The 23,675-nt window shown below is 46.7% G+C and overlaps 1 protein-coding gene across 2 annotated transcripts in view; it reads right to left on the bottom strand.

Annotated features, from left to right (window-relative positions):
* The window catches only part of TFR2 (transferrin receptor 2), a 104,830-nt gene that overhangs the window by 57,699 nt on the left and 23,456 nt on the right, over positions 1 to 23,675 (bottom strand). For both annotated transcript variants that reach the window (XM_069950105.1, XM_069950110.1), the window contains exons 8-14: positions 11,113 to 11,190; positions 10,513 to 10,652; positions 10,149 to 10,324; positions 7,977 to 8,096; positions 7,806 to 7,888; positions 7,673 to 7,736; positions 6,926 to 6,993 (exon numbers count right to left, since the gene is read on the bottom strand). In XM_069950105.1, the coding sequence (XP_069806206.1) occupies positions 6,926 to 6,993; positions 7,673 to 7,736; positions 7,806 to 7,888; positions 7,977 to 8,096; positions 10,149 to 10,324; positions 10,513 to 10,652; positions 11,113 to 11,190 (729 nt within the window). The remainder of the gene's footprint in view (positions 1 to 6,925; positions 6,994 to 7,672; positions 7,737 to 7,805; positions 7,889 to 7,976; positions 8,097 to 10,148; positions 10,325 to 10,512; positions 10,653 to 11,112; positions 11,191 to 23,675) is intronic.

Here is a 23,675-nt window from a genome sequence, read left to right as displayed (position 1 = left end):
AATATATAAGAGATGCCATACTGGAGTATAATATATAAGTGATGCTATACTGGGGTATAATACATAAGAGATATATACTGGAGTATAATATATAAGAGATGTATACTGGAGTATAATATATAAGAGATGTATACTGGAGTATAATATATAAGAGATGTATACTGGAGTATAATATATAAGAGATGCTATACTGGAGTATAATATATAGGAGATGTATACTGGGGTATAATATATAGGAGATGTATACTGGGGTATAATATATAAGAGATGTATACTGGAGTATAATATATAAGAGATGGTATACTGGGGTATAATATATAGGAGATGCTATACTGGAGTATAATTTATAAGAGATGTATACTGGGGTATAATATATAAGAGATGTATACTGGGGTATAATATATAAGAGATGTATACTGGGGTATAATATATAAGAGATGTATACTGGGGTATAATATATAGGAGATGCTATACTGGAGTATAATATATAAGAGATGTATACTGGAGTATAATATATAAGAGATGTATACTGGGGTATAATATATAAAAGATGTATACTGGGGTATAATATATAAGAGATGTATACTGGGGTATAATATATAAGAGATGTATACTGGGGTATAATATATAAGAGATGTATACTGGTGTATAATATATAAGAGATGTATACTGGAGTATAATATATAAGAGATGTATACTGGGGTATAATATATAAGAGATGCTATACTGCTGTATAATATATAAGAGATGCTATACTGGGGTATACTATATAAGAGATGTATACTGGAGTATAATATATAAGAGATGTATACTGGAGTATAATATATAAGAGATGTATACTGGAGTATAATATATAAGAGATGTATACTGGGGTATAATATATAAGAGATGTATACTGGGGTATAATATATAAGAGATGTATACTGGAGTATAATATATAAGAGATGTATACTGGAGTATAATATATAAGAGATGTATACTGGGGTATAATATATAAGAGATGTATACTGGGGTATAATATATAAGAGATGTATACTGGGGGTATAATATATAAGAGATGCTATACTGGTGTATAATATATAAGAGATGTATACTGGGGTATAATATATAAGAGATGTATACTGGGGTATAATATATAAGAGATGTATACTGGAGTATAATATATAAGAGATGTATACTGGAGTATAATATATAAGAGATGTATACTGGGGTATAATATATAAGAGATGTATACTGGAGTATAATATATAAGAGATGTATACTGGGGTATAATATATAAGAGATGTATACTGGAGTATAATATATAAGAGATGTATACTGGGGTATAATATATAAGAGATGTATACTGGGGTATAATATATAAGAGATGTATACTGAGGTATAATATATAAGAGATGTATACTGGGGTATAATATATAAGAGATGTATACTGTGGTATAATATATAAGAGATGTATACTGGTGTATAATATATAAGAGATGCCATACTGGAGTATAATATATAAGAGATGTATACTGGAGTATAATATATAAGAGATGCTATACTGGGGTATAATATATAAGAGATGTATACTGGGGTATAATATATAAGAGATGTATACTGGGGTATAATATATAAGAGATGTATACTGGGGTATAATATATAAGAGATATATACTGGAGTATAATATATAAGAGATGTATAATGGAGTATAATATATAAGAGATGTATACTGGAGTATAATATATAAGAGATGTATACTGGGGTATAATATATAAGAGATGCTATACTGGGGTATAATATATAAGAGATGTATACTGGGGTATAATATATAAGAGATGTATACTGGGGTATAATATATAAGAGATGTATACTGGGGTATAATATATAAGAGATGTATACTGGGGTATAATATATAAGAGATGTATACTGGGGTATAATATATAAGAGATGTATACTGGGGTATAATATATAAGAGATGTATACTGGGGTATAATATATAAGAGATGTATACTGGAGTATAATATATAAGAGATGTATACTGGGGTATAATATATAAGAGATGTATACTGGAGTATAATATATAAGAGATGTATACTGGGGTATAATATATAAGAGATGTATACTGGAGTATAATATATAGGAGATGCTATACTGGAGTATAATATATAAGAGATGTACACTGTGGTATAATATATAAGAGACGTATACTGGGGTATAATATATAAGAGACGTATACTGGAGTATAATATATAAGAGACGTATACTGGAGTATAATATATAAGAGATGTATACTGGAGTATATTATATAAGAGATGTATACTGGGGTATAATATATAAGAGATGCTATACTGGAGTATAATATATAAGAGATGTATACTGGGGTATAATATATAAGAGATGTATACTGTGGTATAATATATAAGAGATGTATACTGGGGTATAATATATAAGAGATGTATACTGGAGTATATTATATAAGAGATGTATACTGGAGTATAATATATAAGAGATGTATACAGAGGTATAATATATAAGAGATGCTATACTGGGGTATAATATATAAGAGATGTATACTGGGGTATAATATATAAGAGATGTATATTGGGGTATAATATATAAGAGATGTATACTGGGGTATAATATATATGACATGCTATACTGGAGTATAATATATAAGAGACGTATACTGGGGTATAATATATAAGAGACGTATACTGGGGTATAATATATAAGAGACGTATACTGGGGTATAATATATAAGAGATGTATACTGGAGTATAATATATAAGAGATGTATACTGGGGTATAATATATAAGAGATGCTATACTGGAGTATAATATATAAGAGACGTATACTGGGGTATAATATATAAGAGATGTATACTGGAGTATAATATATAAGAGATGTATACTGGGGTATAATATATAAGAGATGTATACTGGGGTATAATATATAAGAGATGTATACGGGGGTATAATATATAAGAGATGTATACTGGGGTATAATATATAAGAGATGTATACTGGGGTATAATATATAAGAGATGTATACTGGGGTATAATATATAAGAGATGTATACTGGAGTATAATATATAAGAGATGTATACTGGGGTATAATATATAAGAGATGTATACTGGGGTATAATATATAAGAGATGTATACTGGGGTATAATATATAAGAGATGCTGGATAACGTGATAGGACGCTGATCCAGAGATTATTCTGCTATATTGGAGTCTGTAAGGAATTTTCTCCCTGTGATGGGGCAATTGGCATCTGCCTCATTGGGGTTTTTATTTTACTCTGGGTTTCTGCACCCGCTATACCCTCATCTATACCTTCAGATATCACATATACCCCCAGGATATAACATCTATACCCTCACATATCACATATACCCCCAGGATATCCCATCTATACCCTCAGATATCACATATACCCCCCAGACTATGACATCTATACCCTCACATATCACATATACCCCAGGATGTCACATCTATACCCTCACATATCACATATACCCCCAGGATGTCACATCTATACCCTCACATATCACATATACCCCCCAGGATGTCACATCTATACCCTCAGATATCACATATACCCCCTGGATATCACATTTATACTCTCAGATATTACATATACCCCCTGGATATCACATCTATACCCTCAGATATCACCTATACCCCCCAGGATATCACATCTATACCCTCAGATATCACATATACCACCTGGATGTCACATCTATAGCCTCAGATATTACATATCCCCCCAGGATATCACATCTATACCCTCAGATATCACATATACCCCCCCAGGATATCACATCTATACCCTCAGATATTACATATACCCCCTGGATATCACATCTATACCCTCAGATATCACATATCCCCCCAGGATATCACATCTATACCCTCAGATATCACATATACCCCCCCAGGATATCACATCTATACCCTCAGATATTACATATACCCCCTGGATATCACATCTATACCCTCAGATATTACATATACCCCCTGGATATCACATCTATACCCTCAGATATCACATATACCCCCTGGATATCACATCTATACCCTCAGATATCACATATACCCCCAGGATATCCCATCTATACCCTCAGATATCACATATACCCCCAGGATATCACATCTATACCCTCAGATATCACACATACCCCCAGGATATCACATCTATACCCTCAGATGTCACATATACCCCTGAGGATATCACATCTATACCCTCAGATATCACATATACCCCCACAATATAACATCTATACCCTCAGATATTACATATACCCCCTGAATGTCACATCTATACCCTCAGATATCACATATACCACCTGGATATCACATCTATATCCTCAGATATCACATATACCCCCAGGACATCACATCTATACCCTCAGATATCACATATACCCCCGAGGATATCACATCTATACCCTCAGATATCACATATAACCCCAGGACATCACATCTATACCCTCAGATATCACATATACCCCCACAATATAACATCTATACCCTCAGATATCACATATACCCCCTGGATGTCACATATATACCCTCAGATATTACATATACCCCCAGAATGTAAAATATATACCCTCAGATATCACATATACCCCCACGATAATCCATCTATACCCTCACATATCACATATACCCCCCTGGATGTCACATCTATACCCTCAGATATCACATATACCCCCCAGGATATCCCATCTATACCCTCAGATATCACATATACCCCCCAGACTATGACATCTATACCCTCACATATCACATATACCCCAGGATGTCACATCTATACCCTCACATATCACATATACCCCCAGGATGTCACATCTATACCCTCACATATCACATATACCCCCCAGGATGTCACATCTATACCCTCAGATATCACATATACCCCCTGGATATCACATTTATACTCTCAGATATTACATATACCCCCTGGATATCACATCTATACCCTCAGATATCACCTATACCCCCCAGGATATCACATCTATACCCTCAGATATCACATATACCACCTGGATGTCACATCTATAGCCTCAGATATTACATATCCCCCCAGGATATCACATCTATACCCTCAGATATCACATATACCCCCCCAGGATATCACATCTATACCCTCAGATATTACATATACCCCCTGGATATCACATCTATACCCTCAGATATCACATATCCCCCCAGGATATCACATCTATACCCTCAGATATCACATATACCCCCCCAGGATATCACATCTATACCCTCAGATATTACATATACCCCCTGGATATCACATCTATACCCTCAGATATTACATATACCCCCTGGATATCACATCTATACCCTCAGATATCACATATACCCCCTGGATATCACATCTATACCCTCAGATATCACATATACCCCCAGGATATCCCATCTATACCCTCAGATATCACATATACCCCCAGGATATCACATCTATACCCTCAGATATCACACATACCCCCAGGATATCACATCTATACCCTCAGATGTCACATATACCCCTGAGGATATCACATCTATACCCTCAGATATCACATATACCCCCACAATATAACATCTATACCCTCAGATATTACATATACCCCCTGAATGTCACATCTATACCCTCAGATATCACATATACCACCTGGATATCACATCTATATCCTCAGATATCACATATACCCCCAGGACATCACATCTATACCCTCAGATATCACATATACCCCCGAGGATATCACATCTATACCCTCAGATATCACATATAACCCCAGGACATCACATCTATACCCTCAGATATCACATATACCCCCACAATATAACATCTATACCCTCAGATATCACATATACCCCCTGGATGTCACATATATACCCTCAGATATTACATATACCCCCAGAATGTAAAATATATACCCTCAGATATCACATATACCCCCACGATAATCCATCTATACCCTCACATATCACATATACCCCCCTGGATGTCACATCTATACCCTCAGATATCACATATACCCCCCAGGATATCCCATCTATACCCTCAGATATCACATATACCCCCTGGATATCACATCTATACCCTCAGATATCACATATACCCCCTGGATATCCCATCTATACCCTCAGATATCACTTATACCCCCCAGGATATCACATCTATACCCTCAGATATCACATATACCCCCCAGGATATCACATCTATACCCTCAGATATCACATATACCCCCAGGATATCACATCTATACCCTCAGATATCACATATACCCCCTGGATATCACATCTATACCCTCAGATATCACATATACCCCCTGGATATCCCATCTATACCCTCAGATATCACTTATACCCCCCAGGATATCACATCTATACCCTCAGATATCACATATACCCCCCAGGATATCACATCTATACCCTCAGATATCACATATACCCCCAGGATATCACATCTATACCCTCAGATATCACATATACCCCCCAGACTATCACACCTATACCCTCACATATCACATATACCCCCAGGATATCACATCTATACCCTCAGATATCACATATACACCCAGGATATAACATCTATACCCTCACATATCACACATATACCCCAAGATATCACATCTATACCCTCACATATCACACATATACCCCAAGATATCACATCTATACCCTCAGATATCACATATACCCCCTGGATATCACATCTATACCCTCAGATATCACATATACCCCCTGGATATCACACCTATAGCCTCAGATATCACATATAACCCCAGGATATCACATCTATACCCTCAGATATCACATATAACCCCAGGATATCACATCTATACCCTCAGATATCACATATACCCCCCAGGATATCACACCTATAGCCTCAGATATTACATATACCCCCTTACACACACCCTGTATATTGCATACCTGCTTTATTATCGTCTCTATCAGGTTGTTGAAAAGCGGACTGGATTTTGCGACAAAGTTTTCATCACCTAAAAAAAAGCAAAATACTTTCAATTATCAACATAACCGTAGGATTTATGGTTGTGTCTCCGTTCTCCAGTCCCCGTCTCTGCTGTCCAACAGGGGATGGGAACAGTAGCCGTCTACAGCGTGGGCCTAAAAACCCACTGTGATGGAATCCTTCCCACAGCTACTGGTTTGTTACAGTGTATCAGAAGTCAGCTAAACAAGTCAGCAGCACAAATACCCATTCTGTGGTCACATGACTAGCTTCTTCTCAGGCTGATCTTCTTGGACAGTGGGTGTCTCTCCCTGGATGGTGGTGGTGATCTCTCCCTTACGGTGGCGGCGGTCTCTCCCTGGATGGTGGCGGCGGTCTCTCCCTGGATGGTGGCGGCGGTCTCTCCCTGGATGGTGGCGGCGGTCTCCCCCTGGATGGTGGCGGCGGTCTCTCCCTGGACGGTGGCGGCGGTCTCTCCCTGGACGGCAGTGGTGGTCTCTTCCTGGATGGCGGCGGTCTCTCCCTGGACATGTCTTGCCACCACCTTGTAGCCCAATCTGTTGAGCTCTCGGAGCATTGCCAGGACTGCAGACAAGTGTAATGAACCCTCAGCTGTGAGCAGGATTTGTCATGATTGATTGATATAATAGATGGAAGCAGAGACTGGAACACCAGGGAGATGTAGTAAGGAGGGATCTCGGGGTTACCTAAAACTGGGGTGTCCAGGCTCATATAGGCAGCGGCTTTGAGGTGCAGCATGCTGAGGTAGCCCTGGAATAGAAGACACGGTTATAGGTCTCTTCCGGATGAGTCCATTATAACCATATAATGATATAATACCTCCAACCACTCGGTGGCTCCGATGCTGCCAAAGTCTCCTCCGTCCCAGCTGACAAATATGATGCTGCGGCGAGGCCGAAAGCCTGCAAGACACAGACGTCTAACTGCCTATCCCTTTCTATGGGGTATTACAAGCTCTGCTGACCCCACACACCGCCCTGACCCACTCACCATTCCGCACCATCATGGACAAAGTGCGGGCCAGCTCCAGTAAGGTGGCCGTGCCCACCCCGGACTTTGCAGCTCCAGGGCCCCAGGAATCCCGCTGGGCTCCGACCACGATGTAGTGTTCTGGGGGCACAGATTATGTGGATGGATTAGAGCAAGCACGGGCGTGGACCCCCGGGGAGGGAATGGGGGATCAGTGCAGGCACAAGTGTGGACCCCCCAGGAAGGGAAAGGGGGATTAGTGCAGACACAGACGTGGACCCCCCCCCCCCCCCCCCCGGAAGGGAAAGGGGGATTAGTGCAGGCACAGGCGTGGACCCACGGGGAGGGAAAGGGGGATTAGTTGAGGCACAAGTGTGGACCCCCCAGGAAGGGAAAGGGGGATTAGTGCAGGCACAGGTGTGGACCCCCGGGGAGGGAAAGGGGGATTAGTGCAGGCACAGGCGTGGACCCCCAGGGAGGGAAAGGGGGATCAGTGCAGGCACAGGCGTGGACCCCCGGGGAGGGAAAGGGGGATTAGTTGAGGCACAAGTGTGGACCCCCGGGGAGGGAAAGGGGGATTAGTGCAGGCACAGGTGTGGACCCCCGGGGAGGGAAAGGGGGATTAGTGCAGGCACAGGTGTGGACCCCCGGGGAGGGAAAGGGGGATTAGTTGAGGCACAAGTGTGGACCCCCGGGGAGGGAAAGGGGGATTAGTGCAGGCACAGGTGTGGACCCCCGGGGAGGGAAAGGGGGATTAGTGCAGGCACAGGCGTGGACCCCCGGGGAGGGAAAGGGGGATCAGTGCAGGCACAAGTGTGGACCCCCCAGATAGGGAAAGGGGGATCAGTGCAGGCACAGGCGTGGACCCACGGGGAGGGAAAGGGGGATTAGTGCAGGCACAGGCGTGGACCCCCGGGGAAGGGTATAGGGGGATTAGTGCAGGCACAAGTGTGGACCCCCGATGAGGGAAAGGGGGATTAGTGCAGGCACAGGTGTGGACCCCCTGGTGTAGGGGATTAGTGCAGGCACAGGTGTGGACCCCCTGGGGAGGGAAAGGGGGATTAGTGCAGGCACAGGTGTGGACCCCCTGGTGTAGGGGATTAGTGCAGGCACAGGTGTGGACCCCCTGGTGTAGGGGATTAGTGCAGGCACAGGTGTGGACCCCCTGGTGTAGGGGATTAGTGCAGGCACAGGTGTGGACCCCCTGGTGTAGGGGATTAGTGCAGGCACAGGTGTGGACCCCCTGGTGTAGGGGATTAGTGCAGGCACAGGTGTGGACCCCCTGGTGTAGGGGATTAGTGCAGGCACAGGTGTGGACCCCCTGGTGTAGGGGATTAGTGCAGGCACAGGTGTGGACCCCCTGGTGTAGGGGATTAGTGCAGGCACAGGTGTGGACCCGCTGGGGAGGGAAAGGGGGATTAGTGCAGGCACAGGCTTGGACCCCCTGGGGAGGGAAGGGGGATTAGTGCAGGCACAGGTGTGGACCCCCTGGTGTAGGGGATTAGTGCAGGCACAGGTGTGGACCCGCTGGGGAGGGAAAGGGGGATTAGTGCAGGCACAGGCTTGGACCCCCTGGGGAGGGAAGGGGGATTAGTGCAGGCACAGGCACGGACCCCCGGAGTGGGGGATTAGTGCAGGCACAGCCGTGGACCCCCTGGTGTAGTGGATTAGTGCAGGCACAGGCGTGGACCCGCTGGGGAGGGAAAGGAGGATTAGTGCAGGCACAGCCGTGGACCCCCGGGTTGGGGGATTAGTGCAGGCACAGGCATGGACCCCCGGGGTAGAGGATTAGTGCAGGCACAGCCGTGGACCCCCGGGTTGGGGGATTAGTGCAGGCACAGGCATGGACCCCCGGGGTAGAGGATTAGTGCAGGCACAGGCGTGGACCCCCGGGTTGGGGGATTAGTGCAGGCACAGGCGTGTACACCCGGGGTAGAGGATTAGTGCAGGCACAGGTGTGGACCCCAGGGGAGGGAAAGGAGGATTAGTGCAGGCACAGGCGTGGACCCCCCGAGGAGGGAAAGAGGGATTAGTGCAGGTACAAGTGTGGACCCCCGGGTTGGAGGATTAGTGCAGGCACAGCCGTGGACCCCCGGGTTGGGGGATTAGTGCAGGCACAGCCGTGGAGCCCCGGGGTGGGGGATTAGTGCAGGCACAGGCGTGGACCCCCGGGGTGGGGGGTGGTCTACTTACCAGGCTCAAAGCGACCAGTGATGCTGCCAAACACATTGTGTAGCTCTACGCTCTGGCGCACGTTGGTCACCTCTAGCTGAACCTTGTGAAGTGGATTGGTCAGTGCCGGACCCAGACCGTGAGAGGGGAAGTCAGCCGGCCGCCATGATTCAGAGGCAGAGGGTCCCGCCAGCTCCCTGCAGAGACAACAAACCTACATGTAATGCTCAGAAACACCCTAGCTGCGCTCCAGTCACATCCAGAGCTCATGATTATGTAGCAGAATTGTGAGTGCAGCTCTGGATGTGGCCTGGGTGTAGATGGTATAGCAGAATTGTGAGTGCAGCTCTCGAGGTGGCTGAGCATTATGGAGTAGATCACCTACCGCAGCAGGGACCTGGCAGAGGACAGACTGATCGGCTGAGCCGGGATCTTGGGAAGTCCCGATGATTTGAAGGAAGGAAACTGAGTGTGATTGATGGACGGGAAGCCGGGGGTGTAGGGGTCTCCGGTGCCAAAGTGAACCTGGAAGGAGAGACCGGGAATGGCGGCATTATAGAGTGCCTCATCACAGTACAGGAGCGATACTCTGCAGGGTCTGCTAGAGGAAAGACTACAGGAGCGATACTCTGCAGAGTCTGCAAGAGGAAAGACTACAGGAGCGATACTCTGCAGGGTCTGCTGGAGGAAAGATTATAGGAGCGATACTCTGCAGGGTCTGCTGGAGGAAAGACTACAGGAGCGATACTCTGCAGGGTCTGCTGGAGGAAAGACTATAGGAGCGATACTCTGCAGGGTCTGCTGGAGGAAAGACTACAGGAGCTATACTCTGCTGGGTCTGCTGGAGGAAAGACTACAGGAGCTATACTCTGCAGGGTCTGCTGGAGGAAAGACTACAGGAGCGATACTCTGCAGGGTCTGTCAAGATAGGAGCTGTAGCAGAATGCACAGAGATGCTCTGCAGTGCAGTATCACTGTTACTCACATGTCCGTATACAGGAGTCTCTGTATAGTCTGGGAATATTAATGCCCCGATGGCCCCAGCGGCTTCAGCGTTGTACACCTGTGGGGGGAGGGATGTTATACAGTGACAGGTGCGGATATGTGAGGGATGGATGTTATACAGTGACAGGTGCGACTATGTGGGGGATGTATGTTATACAGTGACAGGTGCGGCTATGTGGGGGATGGGTGTTATACAGTGACAGGTGCGGCCATGTGAGGGATGGATGTTATACAGTGACAGGTGCGGCCCTGTGAGAGATGGATGTTATACAGTGACAGGTGCGGCTATGTGGGGGATGGGTGTTATACAGTGACAGGTGCGGCCCTGTGAGAGATGGATGTTATACAGTGACAGGTGCGGCCCTGTGAGAGATGGATGTTATACAGTGACAGGTGCGGCCATGTGAGAGATGGGTGTTATACAGTGACAGGTGTGGGGTGCGGCCCTGTGGGGGATGGATGTTATACAGTGACAGATGCGGCTATGTGAGGGATGGATGTTATACAGTGACAGGTGTGGTGTGCGGCCCTGTGAGAGATGGATGTTATACAGTGACAGGTGTGGTGTGCGGCCCTGTGAGAGATGGATGTTATACAGTGACAGGTGCGGCCATGTGAGAGATGGGTGTTATACAGTGACAGGTGTGGGGTGCGGCCCTGTGAGGGGGATGGGTGTTATACAGTGACAGGTGCGGCCCTGTGGGGGATGGATGTTATACAGTGACAGATGCGGCTATGTGAGGGATGGATGTTATACAGTGACAGGTGTGGTGTGCGGCCCTGTGAGAGATGGATGTTATACAGTGACAGGTGTGGTGTGCGGCCCTGTGAGAGATGGATGTTATACAGTGACAGGTGCGGCCATGTGAGAGATGGGTGTTATACAGTGACAGGTGTGGGGTGCGGCCCTGTGGGGTGTTGGATGGTATACAGTGACAGATGCGGCCCTGTGGGAGATGGATGTTATACAGTGACAGGTGCGGCCCTGTGAGGGATGGATGTAATACAGTGACAGGTGCGGCCCTGTGAGGGATGGATATTATACAGTGACAGGTGTAGGGTGCGGCCCTGTGGGTTGTTGGATGTTATACAGTGACAGGTGCGGCTATGTGGGGGATGGATATTATACACTGACAGGTAAGGGGTGCGGCCCTGTAAGGGATGGGTATTATACAGTGACAGGTGAGGCCCTGTGAGGGATGGATGTTATACAGTGACAGGTGCGGCCCTATGAGGGATGGATATTATACAGTGACAGGTAAGGGGTGTGGCCCTGTGGGTTGTTGGATGTTATACAGTGACAGGTGCGGCTATGTGGGGGATGGATATTATACAGTGACAGGTAAGGGGTGTGGCCCTGTGGGTTGTTGGATGTTATACAGTGACAGGTGCGGCTATGTGGGGGATGGATATTATACACTGACAGGTAAGGGGTGCGGCCCTGTAAGGGATGGGTATTATACAGTGAGAGGTGTGCGGCCCTGTGAGGGAGATTGGTATTATACAGTGACAGGTGAGGCCCTGTGAGGGATGGATGTTATACAGTGACAGGTGCGGCCCTATGAGGGATGGATATTATACAGTGACAGGTAAGGGGTGTGGCCCTGTGGGTTGTTGGATGTTATACAGTGACAGGTGTGGCCCTGTGGGGGGATGGATATTATACAGTGAGAGGTGAGGGGTGCGGCCCTGTGAGGGATGGATGTTATACAGTGACAGGTGCGGGGCTGAGGAGGGGGATGGATGTTATACAGTGACAGGTGTGGGGAGCGGCCCTGTGTAAGGGATGGATTTTATACAGGGACAGGTGCAGGGTGCGGCTCTGTAAGGGGGAAGGATGTTATACAGTGAGAGGTGTGCGGCTCTGTGGGGGGATGGATGTTATACAGTGACAGGTGCAGGGTGCGGCTCTGTGGGGGTGCAGTGTCCCAGAACAGCCCTTCTTATGCTCACACTTTTATTATAACCAGTTCTGTTCTGGAAAGCTATGGTCCACTGCAAACTGCGTGTATTGTGTTACCCTTCTCAGTATTCAGGTCTGCTATTTCATTCATTTATTGCATGTGTATTCAGGTATCAGTGCCTAATGGTATTATGTCGCCTCCTAGTGTTCAAGGATGGTACTTCTCATGTATATTCCTCTGTATATGCCTAATGGTGTGATGATGCAATGGCTGGATGTCACGTGACTGTGCCCTGCTTCCATGGTAACACCAATGGTCATCGAGCTTTTGGCTGGGGTTACCATGTGACTTCCTGTGCTACCTCAGTCTATCTCCTATCCCATAGGGGATAGGTTGTGTTTGTCCTCTCTCCCTGCTAAGAGAGAGGCCTGCGTGTGCTCTGCTGCTCCAGTCCACTGGCTGTGTTCCTGTCTCAAGTCTCAAGATTCTCATCTGGGTGTCGATTCTTCAGTCATTCTTCAGTTCCTCTCATCATCATCTTCTCTAATCATCAACAGCAAGTATTTCATTCAAGTCTCATTCCACCCAGCATCTCTGCTTCAGTATCACTACTACTCCCATCATTCAGCGCGCTACTCTCACAGCCTATTGCAGCATCACCCATTACTCTGCTTTATTCAAGTCTGCCTTGTTCCCGGTTGCATCCGGAGAGACTGTTGCTACTAGTTACCACCGTTACAATAAATATACAACTACCGTTGTTTCTGAACCTTGGCATTGGTGTGATAATTGGTGCCCTGACTAAGGACAACGAGGAATCGCACGCCCAGTATTCCCGCATGGTCAGGAGCCCGGTTTCCAGCTGTATCACCCTCGTGCCTACACCGTGACCACATTATCCTACAGCTGCCCCGGTTCCTGCCTGTTAGCACCATCTATACTGCGGAGTGGCTCCTAGGGGCCAGGGCATCGCATTTGGCGTCACGAACAGGATAACGATCACATTGTGTGCCCCCCCAAGACTGTGCCGCAACCCCAAAGAGACTTTGCTATATCACTATGGGGGTAATCGAGGCGCTGAGGGCCCTAGACTGTACACAAAATGGCCGCTGTCTTCTCCAATTTCTAACTGCACCATACTCCGGAGAGGAGGGGGTTAATTGCCATGCTGCCAAAGCGCGGGAATCGCCCGACGCCATAGGCTTTGCATTGACTGCTCCTGATTGGCTGCCTGCGCCAGATGACGTCACTGTTACCGGGCAGACTCTGGATCCTGATCCTCCAGCCCTCTGCTCCTCCCCTTCCTGCTACAAGATTCAGTCAGAGAGCAGCAAGATGGCGGCCCACGAGGAAAGTCTGCCTGCAGCCGCAGCTCCCGTGATACCGGAGCTGCCAGAGAGCATACCGCCATGCAACCCTGCCCGCCTGCTAGCACCGCTCGCATCCTACAGCGACACCAGCTGGGGCGCTGCCCCGCCGGATGACAAAAGTCACAGCCGGGCCTCCACTCCGGCCTCCGCTACTCAACACGGGGAATCCACGCCTGGTGCCAGCATCTCGCTGAAACCGGACTGTTCCAGTGCCTCCGACTCAGCCTTCTCTATCGGAGGATCCACGTCACCGGAGAGCGGTCCGTACGTAAGTGACCCGACTTTCTTGTTCCCCGTCCCGGGTCTGTGTCGGCCTCCAGGGCGTGATTCGCCGCCCCTGCCGCAATGGGTGCTCGGGCATGGGCCTAAGATTCTGCAGCTGATCGAGGACATTCAGCAGGCCCTTGCTGCCCTGTCGTCTGCCACTACAGCTGCCACCGATATGCCCACCGCTGCACCTGCAGCTTCCACTACAGCGGGGCAGTCCACAGCTGCTAATACTGCTCCCACTGCCGTGGCTAAAGCTGCCTCTTCCACCACGTCAGTCACTTACCATGTGGCCCCCATCATCTCTCCTATCACCACAGTGGCGCCTAGCATCGTGGTCACCACTGCCTCCAGCAATGCTTCTGCTCCAGTCCCTCCACGCTTCTACTACCCGTGGCAAGAGAAGAAGGAAAAGCAGAGGAAGGAGAAGGGGCCTAATGAGGTTCCTCCTGCCTCTTCCCAGTAAGTGGTACCAAAGTCCTTAGACTGTTTTCCTTTCAGTTTTGTTTGCTGTGTGAAGTTTGCAACGTTCAAGGTTCGTGCCTGGTCCTCCTGACCAAGTTTCCTTATTATCATCCAGCTATGTGCTGATGGACACTCCCTGACCAAACTGTTCTCTAGTGCCTGTCCCAGAGCCTTTACATGGACGATGTTCTATGTTGCCTAAAGAGACTCTACCACACAGAGACACTTATCCAGTTCTTCCTAAAGCACTTGTCATGATTATATGATTGTCAGAGGTTTATTATTGTATTTCATGATTGCACTTCAGTATTGCACTTCAGTAGTCAAAAGTCTATATATATATATATATATATATATATATATATATATATATATATTTTCCTACCTCTGAGTAAGCAGAAAAGTCATTTTGATAGTCTCAGAGTAAGCGTGTCTTTTGAAAAAGTATTTTCTCACAGTGTATATTCTCATGTCAGAGTCAGACAGTTTCCTCCTCCTCTGAGTAAAGAAGTCAGCCTACATATTTATATCTATAGCCTCAGAGAAAGTGTATTTTCTAAAGGAGTATATTTTCTAAAGAGTGTATTTTTCAGAAGGATCTTCTATTTTCTCCATGCATAATATTATTGTATCTATTATATCTACAGCTGGAAAGATTATTTGAGCCAGTTTTCTTCAGATGTCTTCAGAGTTATGTGAGCCAATCCTCCTCCAGACCTTGCAGTATTTGTTTTCTTTTGTATTTCCCTTCCTTTTGTTTCCAGTGTTTGTTCACCTCTGTCTTGTCCCAACACACCGTAGCTGCTACACATAGTCATACCTAACATTCACACTTGTCCATACATATTGCACCTTGGATACCTTTTCGTGTGTTCGGCCTATTGGATAATTGTGTTGTATGATTGACCGGTATGTAAGGGGCCCCCATGTATGTTTGCTTTTATTATTTTGTTCTTTTCTCTTTCAGGTGTCCAAGTTACATCACACAGACACCCAAGGCAGTACACAGGTCTTCACAGTTTTCCTTCCAGTAGGGTAACTCATTGCCATTGAAAACCTACTGTCAAACTGACTGGAATATTGAGGGTCCCCCGCCAGCAGTTAAGTTGTCCTGACTTCCATGTCAGATGGTCCACGCACTAACTACCTGTAACCAGAGTACGTTAGGCACCCCTAGGTGAAGTCCTGCCACTAGGGTTTTCTTTCTCATTCTCTCTCTTGTCACCTGTGTCTTGAGCGTGGGAAACACACATCTACATATTCACTCACACTAACATGCCTTCCTCTTGTCTTGTTGTCCTGGTCCTCTGTTACTTCGGCCACATCTACCTCAGCTTGTGGTTCGCCGAGGTCGGCTCATTTCTAGTAGGGAGGTATGCAGTGTCCCAGAACAGCCCTTCTTATGCTCACACTTTTATTGTAACCAGTTCTGTTCTGGAAAGCTATGGTCAACTGCAAACTGCGTGTATTGCGTTACCCTTCTCAGTATTCAGGTCTGCTATTTCATTCATTTATTGCATGTGTATTCAGGTATCAGTGTCTAAAGGTATTATGTCACCTCCTAGTGTTCAAGGATGGTACTTCTCATGTATATTCCTCTGCATATGCCTAATGGTGTGATGATGCAATGGCTGGATGTCACGTGACTGTGCCCTGCTTCCATGGTAACACCAATGGTCATCGAGCTTTTGGCTGGGGTTACCATGTGACTTCCTGTGATACCTCAGTCTAGTCCCTACCATCAAGGGAATAGGTTGTGTCTGTCCTCTCTCCCTGCTAAGAGAGAGGCCTGCGTGTGCTCTGCTGCTCCAGTCCACTGGCTGTGTTCCTTTTTCAAGTCTCAAGATTCTCATCTGGGTGTCGATTCTTCAGTCATTCTTCAGTTCCTCTCATCATCATCTTCTCAAATCATCATCAGCAAGTATCTCATTCAAGTCTCATTCCACCCAGCATCTCAACTTCAGTATCACTACTACTCCCATCATTCAGCACGCTACTCTCACAGCCTATTGCAGCATCACCCATTACTCTGCTTTATTCAAGATTGCCTTATTCCCGGTTGCATCCGGAGAGACTGTTACTACTAGTTACCACCGTTACAATAAATATACAACTACCGTTGTTTCTGAACCTTGGCATTGGTGTGATCATTGGTGCCCTGACTAAGGACAACGAGGAATCGCATGCCCAGTATTCCCGCAGGGTCAGGAGCCCGGCTTCCAGCTGTATCACCCTCGTGCCTACACCGTGACCACATTATCCTACAGCTGCCCCGGTTCCTGCCTGTTAGCACCATCTATACTGCGGAGTGGCCCCTAGGGGCCAGGGCATCGCAGGGGGGATGGATGTTATATAGTGACAGGTGCGGCTCTGTAAGGGGGAAGGATGTTATACAGTGAGAGGTGTGCGGCTCTGTGGGGGGGATGGATGTTATACAGTAACAGGTGCAGGGTGCGACTCTGTGTGGGGGATGGATGTTATACATTGACAGGTGCGGCTCTGTGGGGGGGGGGTGGATGTTATACAGTGACAGGTGCCGGGTGCGGCTCTGTGGGGGGGATGGATGTTATACAGTGACAGGTGCGGGGTGCGGCTCTGTGGGGGGGAAGAATGTTATATAGTGACAGGTGCGGGGTGCGGCTCTATGGGGGGGATGTTATACAGTGACAGGTGCGGGGTGCGGCTCTGTGGGGGGATGGATGTTATACAGTGACAGGTGCGGGGTGCGGCTCTGTGGGGGAGATGGATGTTATACAGTGACAGGTGCGGCCCTGTGGGGGATGGATATTATACATTGACAGGTGCGGCTCTGTGAGGGGATGGATGTTATATAGTGAAAGGTGCGGGGTGCGGCTCTATGTGGGGGATGGATGTTATACAGTGACAGGTGCAGGGTGCGACTCTGTGGGGGATGGATGTTATACAGTGACAGGTGCGGGCCTGTGTGGGGGATGGATGTTATAAATTGACAGGTGCGGCTCTGTGGGGGAGATGGATGTTATATAGTGACAGGTGCGGGGTGCGGCTCTGTGGGGGGGATGGATGTTATACAGTGACAGGTGCGGCCCTGTGGGGGATGGATATTATACATTGACAGGTGCGGCTCTGTGAGGGGATGGATGTTATATAGTGACAGGTGCGGCTCTATGGGGGGGATGTTATACAGTGACAGGTGCGGGGTGCGGCTCTGTGGGGGGGGTGGATGTTATATAGTGACAGGTGCAGGGTGCGACTCTGTGGGGGATGGATATTATACAGTGACAGGTGCGGGCCTGTGTGGGGGATGGATGTTATACATTGACAGGTGCGGCTCTGTGGGGGGGATGGATGTTATATAGTGACAGGTGCGGGGTGCGGCTCTGTGGGGGGGATGGATGTTATACAGTGACAGGTGCGGCCCTGTGGGGGATGGATGTTATATAGTGACAGGTGCGGCTCTATGGGGGGGATGTTATACAGTGACAGGTGCGGGGTGCGGCTCTGTGGGGGGGGGTGGATGTTATATAGTGACAGGTGCGGGGTGCGGCTCTGTGGGGGGGTGGATGTTATATAGTGACAGGTGCGGCTCTGTGGGGGGGATGGATGTTATACAGTGACAGGTGCAGGGTGCGACTCTGTGGGGGATGGATATTATACAGTGACAGGTGCGGGCCTGTGGGGGGGATGGATGTTATACAGTGACAGGTGCGGCTCTGTGGGGGGGATGGATGTTATACAGTGACAGGTGCGGCTCTGTGGGGGGGATGGATGTTATACAGTGACAGGTGCGGCTCTGTGGGGGGATGGATGTTATACAGTGACAGGTGCGGCTCTGTGGGGGGGATGGATGTTATATAGTGACAGGTGCGGCTCTGTGGGGGGGATGGATGTTATATAGTGACAGGTGCGGCTCTGTGGGGGGGATGGATGTTATATAGTGACAGGTGCGGCTCTGTGGGGGGGATGGATGTTATACAGTGACAGGTGCGGCTCTGTGGGGGGGATGGATGTTATATAGTGACAGGTGCGGCTCTGTGGGGGGATGGATGCTATCAGGCTCGGACTGGGCCACCGGGGAGCCGGGGGTTTCCCCGGTGGGCCCCTCCCCCTTCCTGCCTGTTGGTGGGCCCCTGCAGAGCAGCCTTAGGTATGTGCTGCTGTCATCTGACTGGGCCCTGGGTGATGTTTCCCAGCCAGATGACAGCACGTTCCAGGGCCCCCTGATACAGGCAGATCTGTGGGCAGCTCTCCTAGGGCCCTCAGTGGGCCCCTGCACGCTGGTTCTCCTCACCCTCCCATAGATGCTGGTGTCGGGATGTGCAGGAGCAGGAGGCTGCAGCTGTGACAGGAGCTCTGGCTGCTCTTCTCCTCACCAACCTCCTGCTCGGACAGAAGGGAAAGAAGATCTTATCAGCAGCGTCCAGGAGGTCGGATGTGGCTGCTGAAGAGTCAGGCAGAGGTCAGTCAGCTCCCCCTCCCCCCTCTGCTGTCCTGGGGCCTGAAGAGAAAAAGCTCCACAGGTATAGTGGTAATGGGAGGTGCAGGGTGACTATACTGTATGTGTGATGTGTGACTGACTCCGCAGTGTGTGTATATAGATATAGTGTGTGGGGTGCAGTGTGTATATATGTGTATGTGTGACTGACTCCGCAGTGTGTGTATATAGGTATAATAGTGTGTGGGGTGCAGTGTGTATATATGGATATAGTGTGTGGGGTGCAGTGTGTATATAGATATAATAGTGTGTGGGGTGCAGTGTGTATATAGATATAATAGTGTGGGGGTGCAGTGTGTATATAGATATAATAGGATGTGGGTGCAGTGTGTATATAGATATAATAGTGTGTGGGGTGCAGTGTGTATATAGATATAATAGTGTGTGGGGTGCAGTGTGTGTATATGGATATAATAGTGTGTGGGGTGCAGTGTGTGTATATAGATATAATAGTGTGTGGGGTGCAGTGTGTATATAGATATAATAGTGTGTGGGGTGCAGTGTGTATATAGATATAATAGTGTGTGGGGTGCAGTGTGTGTATATGGATATAATAGTGTGTGGTGTGCAGTGTGGGTATATAGATATAATAGTGTGTGGGGTGCAGTGTGTGTATATAGATATAATAGTGTGTGGGGTGCAGTGTGTGTATATAGATATAATAGTGTGTGGGGTGCAGTGTGTATATAGATATAATAGTGTGTGGGGTGCAGTGTGTATATAGATATAATAGTGTGTGGGGGTGCAGTGTGTATATAGATATAATAGTGTGTGGGGTGCAGTGTGTGTATATAGATATAATAGTGTGTGGGGTGCAGTGTGTGTATATGGATATAATAGTGTGTGGGGTGCAGTGTGTGTATATAGATAGAATAGTGTGTGGTGTGCAGTGTGTATATAGATAGAATAGTGTGTGGGGTGCAGTGTGTGTATATAGATATAATAGTATGTGGGTGCAGTGTGTGTATATAGATATAATAGTGTGTGGGGTGCAGTGTGTATATAGATATAATAGTGTGTGGGGTGCAGTGTGTGTATATAGATATAATAGTGTGTGGGGGTGCAGTGTGTATATAGATAGAATAGTGTGTGGGGGTGCAGTGTGTATATAGATATAATAGTATGTGGGTGCAGTGTGTGTATATAGATATAATAGTGTGTGGGGTGCAGTGTGTATATAGATATAATAGTGTGTGGGGTGCAGTGTGTGTATATAGATATAATAGTGTGTGGTGTGCAGTGTGTGTATATAGATATAATAGTGTGTGGGGTGCAGTGTGTGTATATAGATATAATAGTGTGTGGGGTGCAGTGTGTATATAGATATAATAGTGTGGGGGTGCAGTGTGTATATAGATATAATAGTGTGTGGGGTGCAGTGTGTATATAGATATAATAGTGTGGGGGTGCAGTGTGTATATAGATATAATAGGATGTGGGTGCAGTGTGTGTATATGGATATAATAGTGTGTGGTGTGCAGTGTGGGTATATAGATATAATAGTGTGTGGGGTGCAGTGTGTATATGGATATAATAGTGTGTGGGGTGCAGTGTGTATATAGATATAATAGTGTGTGGGGGTGCAGTGTGGGTATATAGATATAATAGTGTGTGGGGTGCAGTGTGTGTATATAGATATAATAGTGTGTGGGGTGCAGTGTGTGTATATAGATATAATAGTGTGTGGGGTGCAGTGTGTGTATATAGATATAATAGTGTGTGGGGTGCAGTGTGTGTATATAGATAGAATAGTGTGTGGTGTGCAGTGTGTATATAGATAGAATAGTGTGTGGGGTGCAGTGTGTGTATATAGATATAATAGTGTGTGGGGTGCAGTGTGTATATAGATATAATAGTGTGTGGGGTGCAGTGTGTATATAGATATAATAGTGTGTGGTGTGCAGTGTGTATATGGATATAATAGTGTGTGGGGTGCAGTGTGTGTATATAGATAGAATAGTGTGTGGGGTGCAGTGTGTGTATATAGATATAATAGTATGTGGGTGCAGTGTGTGTATATAGATATAATAGTGTGTGGGGTGCAGTGTGTATATAGATATAATAGTGTGTGGGGGTGCAGTGTGGGTATATAGATATAATAGTGTGTGGGGGTGCAGTGTGGGTATATAGATATAATAGTGTGTGGGGTGCAGTGTGTATATGGATATAATAGTGTGTGGGGTGCAGTGTGTGTATATAGATAGAATAGTGTGTGGGGGTGCAGTGTGTGTATATAGATATAATAGGATGTGGTGTGCAGTGTGTATATGGATATAATAGTGTGTGGGGTGCAGTGTGTGTATATAGATAGAATAGTGTGTGGGGGTGCAGTGTGTGTATATAGATATAATAGTGTGTGGGGTGCAGTGTGTGTATATAGATATAATAGTGTGTGGGGTGCAGTGTGTATATAGATATAATAGTGTGTGGTGTGCAGTGTGTATATGGATATAATAGTGTGTGGGGTGCAGTGTGTATATAGATAGAATAGTGTGTGGGGTGCAGTGTGTGTATATAGATATAATAGTATGTGGGTGCAGTGTGTATATAGATATAGTGTGTGGGGTGCAGTGTATATATGTGTATGTGTGACTGAGTCTGCAGTGTGTATATAGGTATAAGGTGTGGGGGTGCAGTGTATATATGTGTATCTCAGGGAAGAAACAGAGTGCTGCACCTCACACCTATGGCTGATACTAGTGCCGCTTGGCTAAATAAAAAACACATCAGAATTTTGTGTATGAATTGATCAAGCCATACTGCCCCATGTACCTCGTGCCGGTATCTGATACACATGGGTCCCTACACTAAGTCCACACCGTGCCAGTCAGTATTCATATACAGACACTCTGGTGTTGATTTTTAATATAGGCCTAGCGGCATTAGTATCAGCCATAGATGGGATGTGCAGCCGTTCCACTCTCTCCAGTTCGTGTTTTACAGTTCTCCCTCTCTGAACAGCTAGCACTCCTTTATAAGACCCACATGACCAAAATTAGCAGGATATGCCTGTGCTCACATGTCTGGACCCTATGTCTTCCCCATTCTGTGAGAGCAGCAGTGGTAAGTGTAATACCATATCCATACTTGTGTCGTTTGGGGGCAGCCTTCTCCGCCGGTGGTGCTGGCCGGGTTCTGGTGGGGCTTTTTGGGTCTGGTCCTGTGACATTGGGGTTGCAGGGCCGTTCCATGGCCTCCCTTCCCTGCACGTGCACGCTTTGCGGGGTTGGCGGTCGCTGACCGACACGGTGTGGAGTTAGCGTAGGGACCCGTGTGGACCAGAGGACCTGCGCGGTGGTACACGGGGCAATATGGCTTGATCAATTCATATACAGACACTCTGGTGTTGATTTTTAATATAGGCCTAGCGGCATTAGTATCAGCCATAGATGGGATGTGCAGCGGTTCCATTCTCTCCAGTTCGTATATATGTGTATGTCACTGAGTCTGCAGCTTGTGTATATAGGTATAATGTGTGTGGGTGCAGTGTGTATATATATGTGTATGTGTGACTGACTCTGCAGGGTGTATGTGTATATATATATATATATATATATATATATATATATATATATATATATATATATATATATATATATTATATACAGCAATGTAGTGCTGGCATATATATATATATATATATATATATATATATATAAATATTTATTGATTGATGGATCTTCAGTTGTTAAAGGATTCTCCTCTCTGGAACTACAACTTCCAGTATACCCTGAGAGCTTCATAAGTGTAGGGCATTCTGAGAGTTGTAGTTTGACTAGTTGTGGACACGGATCAATCAGCATAGAATTGGCTCAGCACTCTTAATGGTTCTTCATTGGTGGGCCCCCAGGATGATTTTCCCTGGTGGGCCCCAAGTAGCCAGTCCGACACTGGATGTTATACAGTGACAGGTGCGGGGTGCGGCTCTGGGGGGGGGGGGGGAGGGATGTTCTATAGTGACAGGTGCGGGGTGCGGCCCTGTGGGGGATATATGTTACACAGTGACAGGTGAGGGGTTCGGCCCTGTGGGGGGGATGGATGTTATACAGTGACAGGTGAGGGG

The sequence above is a fragment of the Dendropsophus ebraccatus genome, chromosome 1 (assembly GCF_027789765.1).
Source record: "Dendropsophus ebraccatus isolate aDenEbr1 chromosome 1, aDenEbr1.pat, whole genome shotgun sequence".
In the NCBI taxonomy this organism is placed as follows: domain Eukaryota; kingdom Metazoa; phylum Chordata; class Amphibia; order Anura; family Hylidae; genus Dendropsophus; species Dendropsophus ebraccatus.
This window is presented reverse-complemented; position numbering and strand designations above follow the sequence as displayed.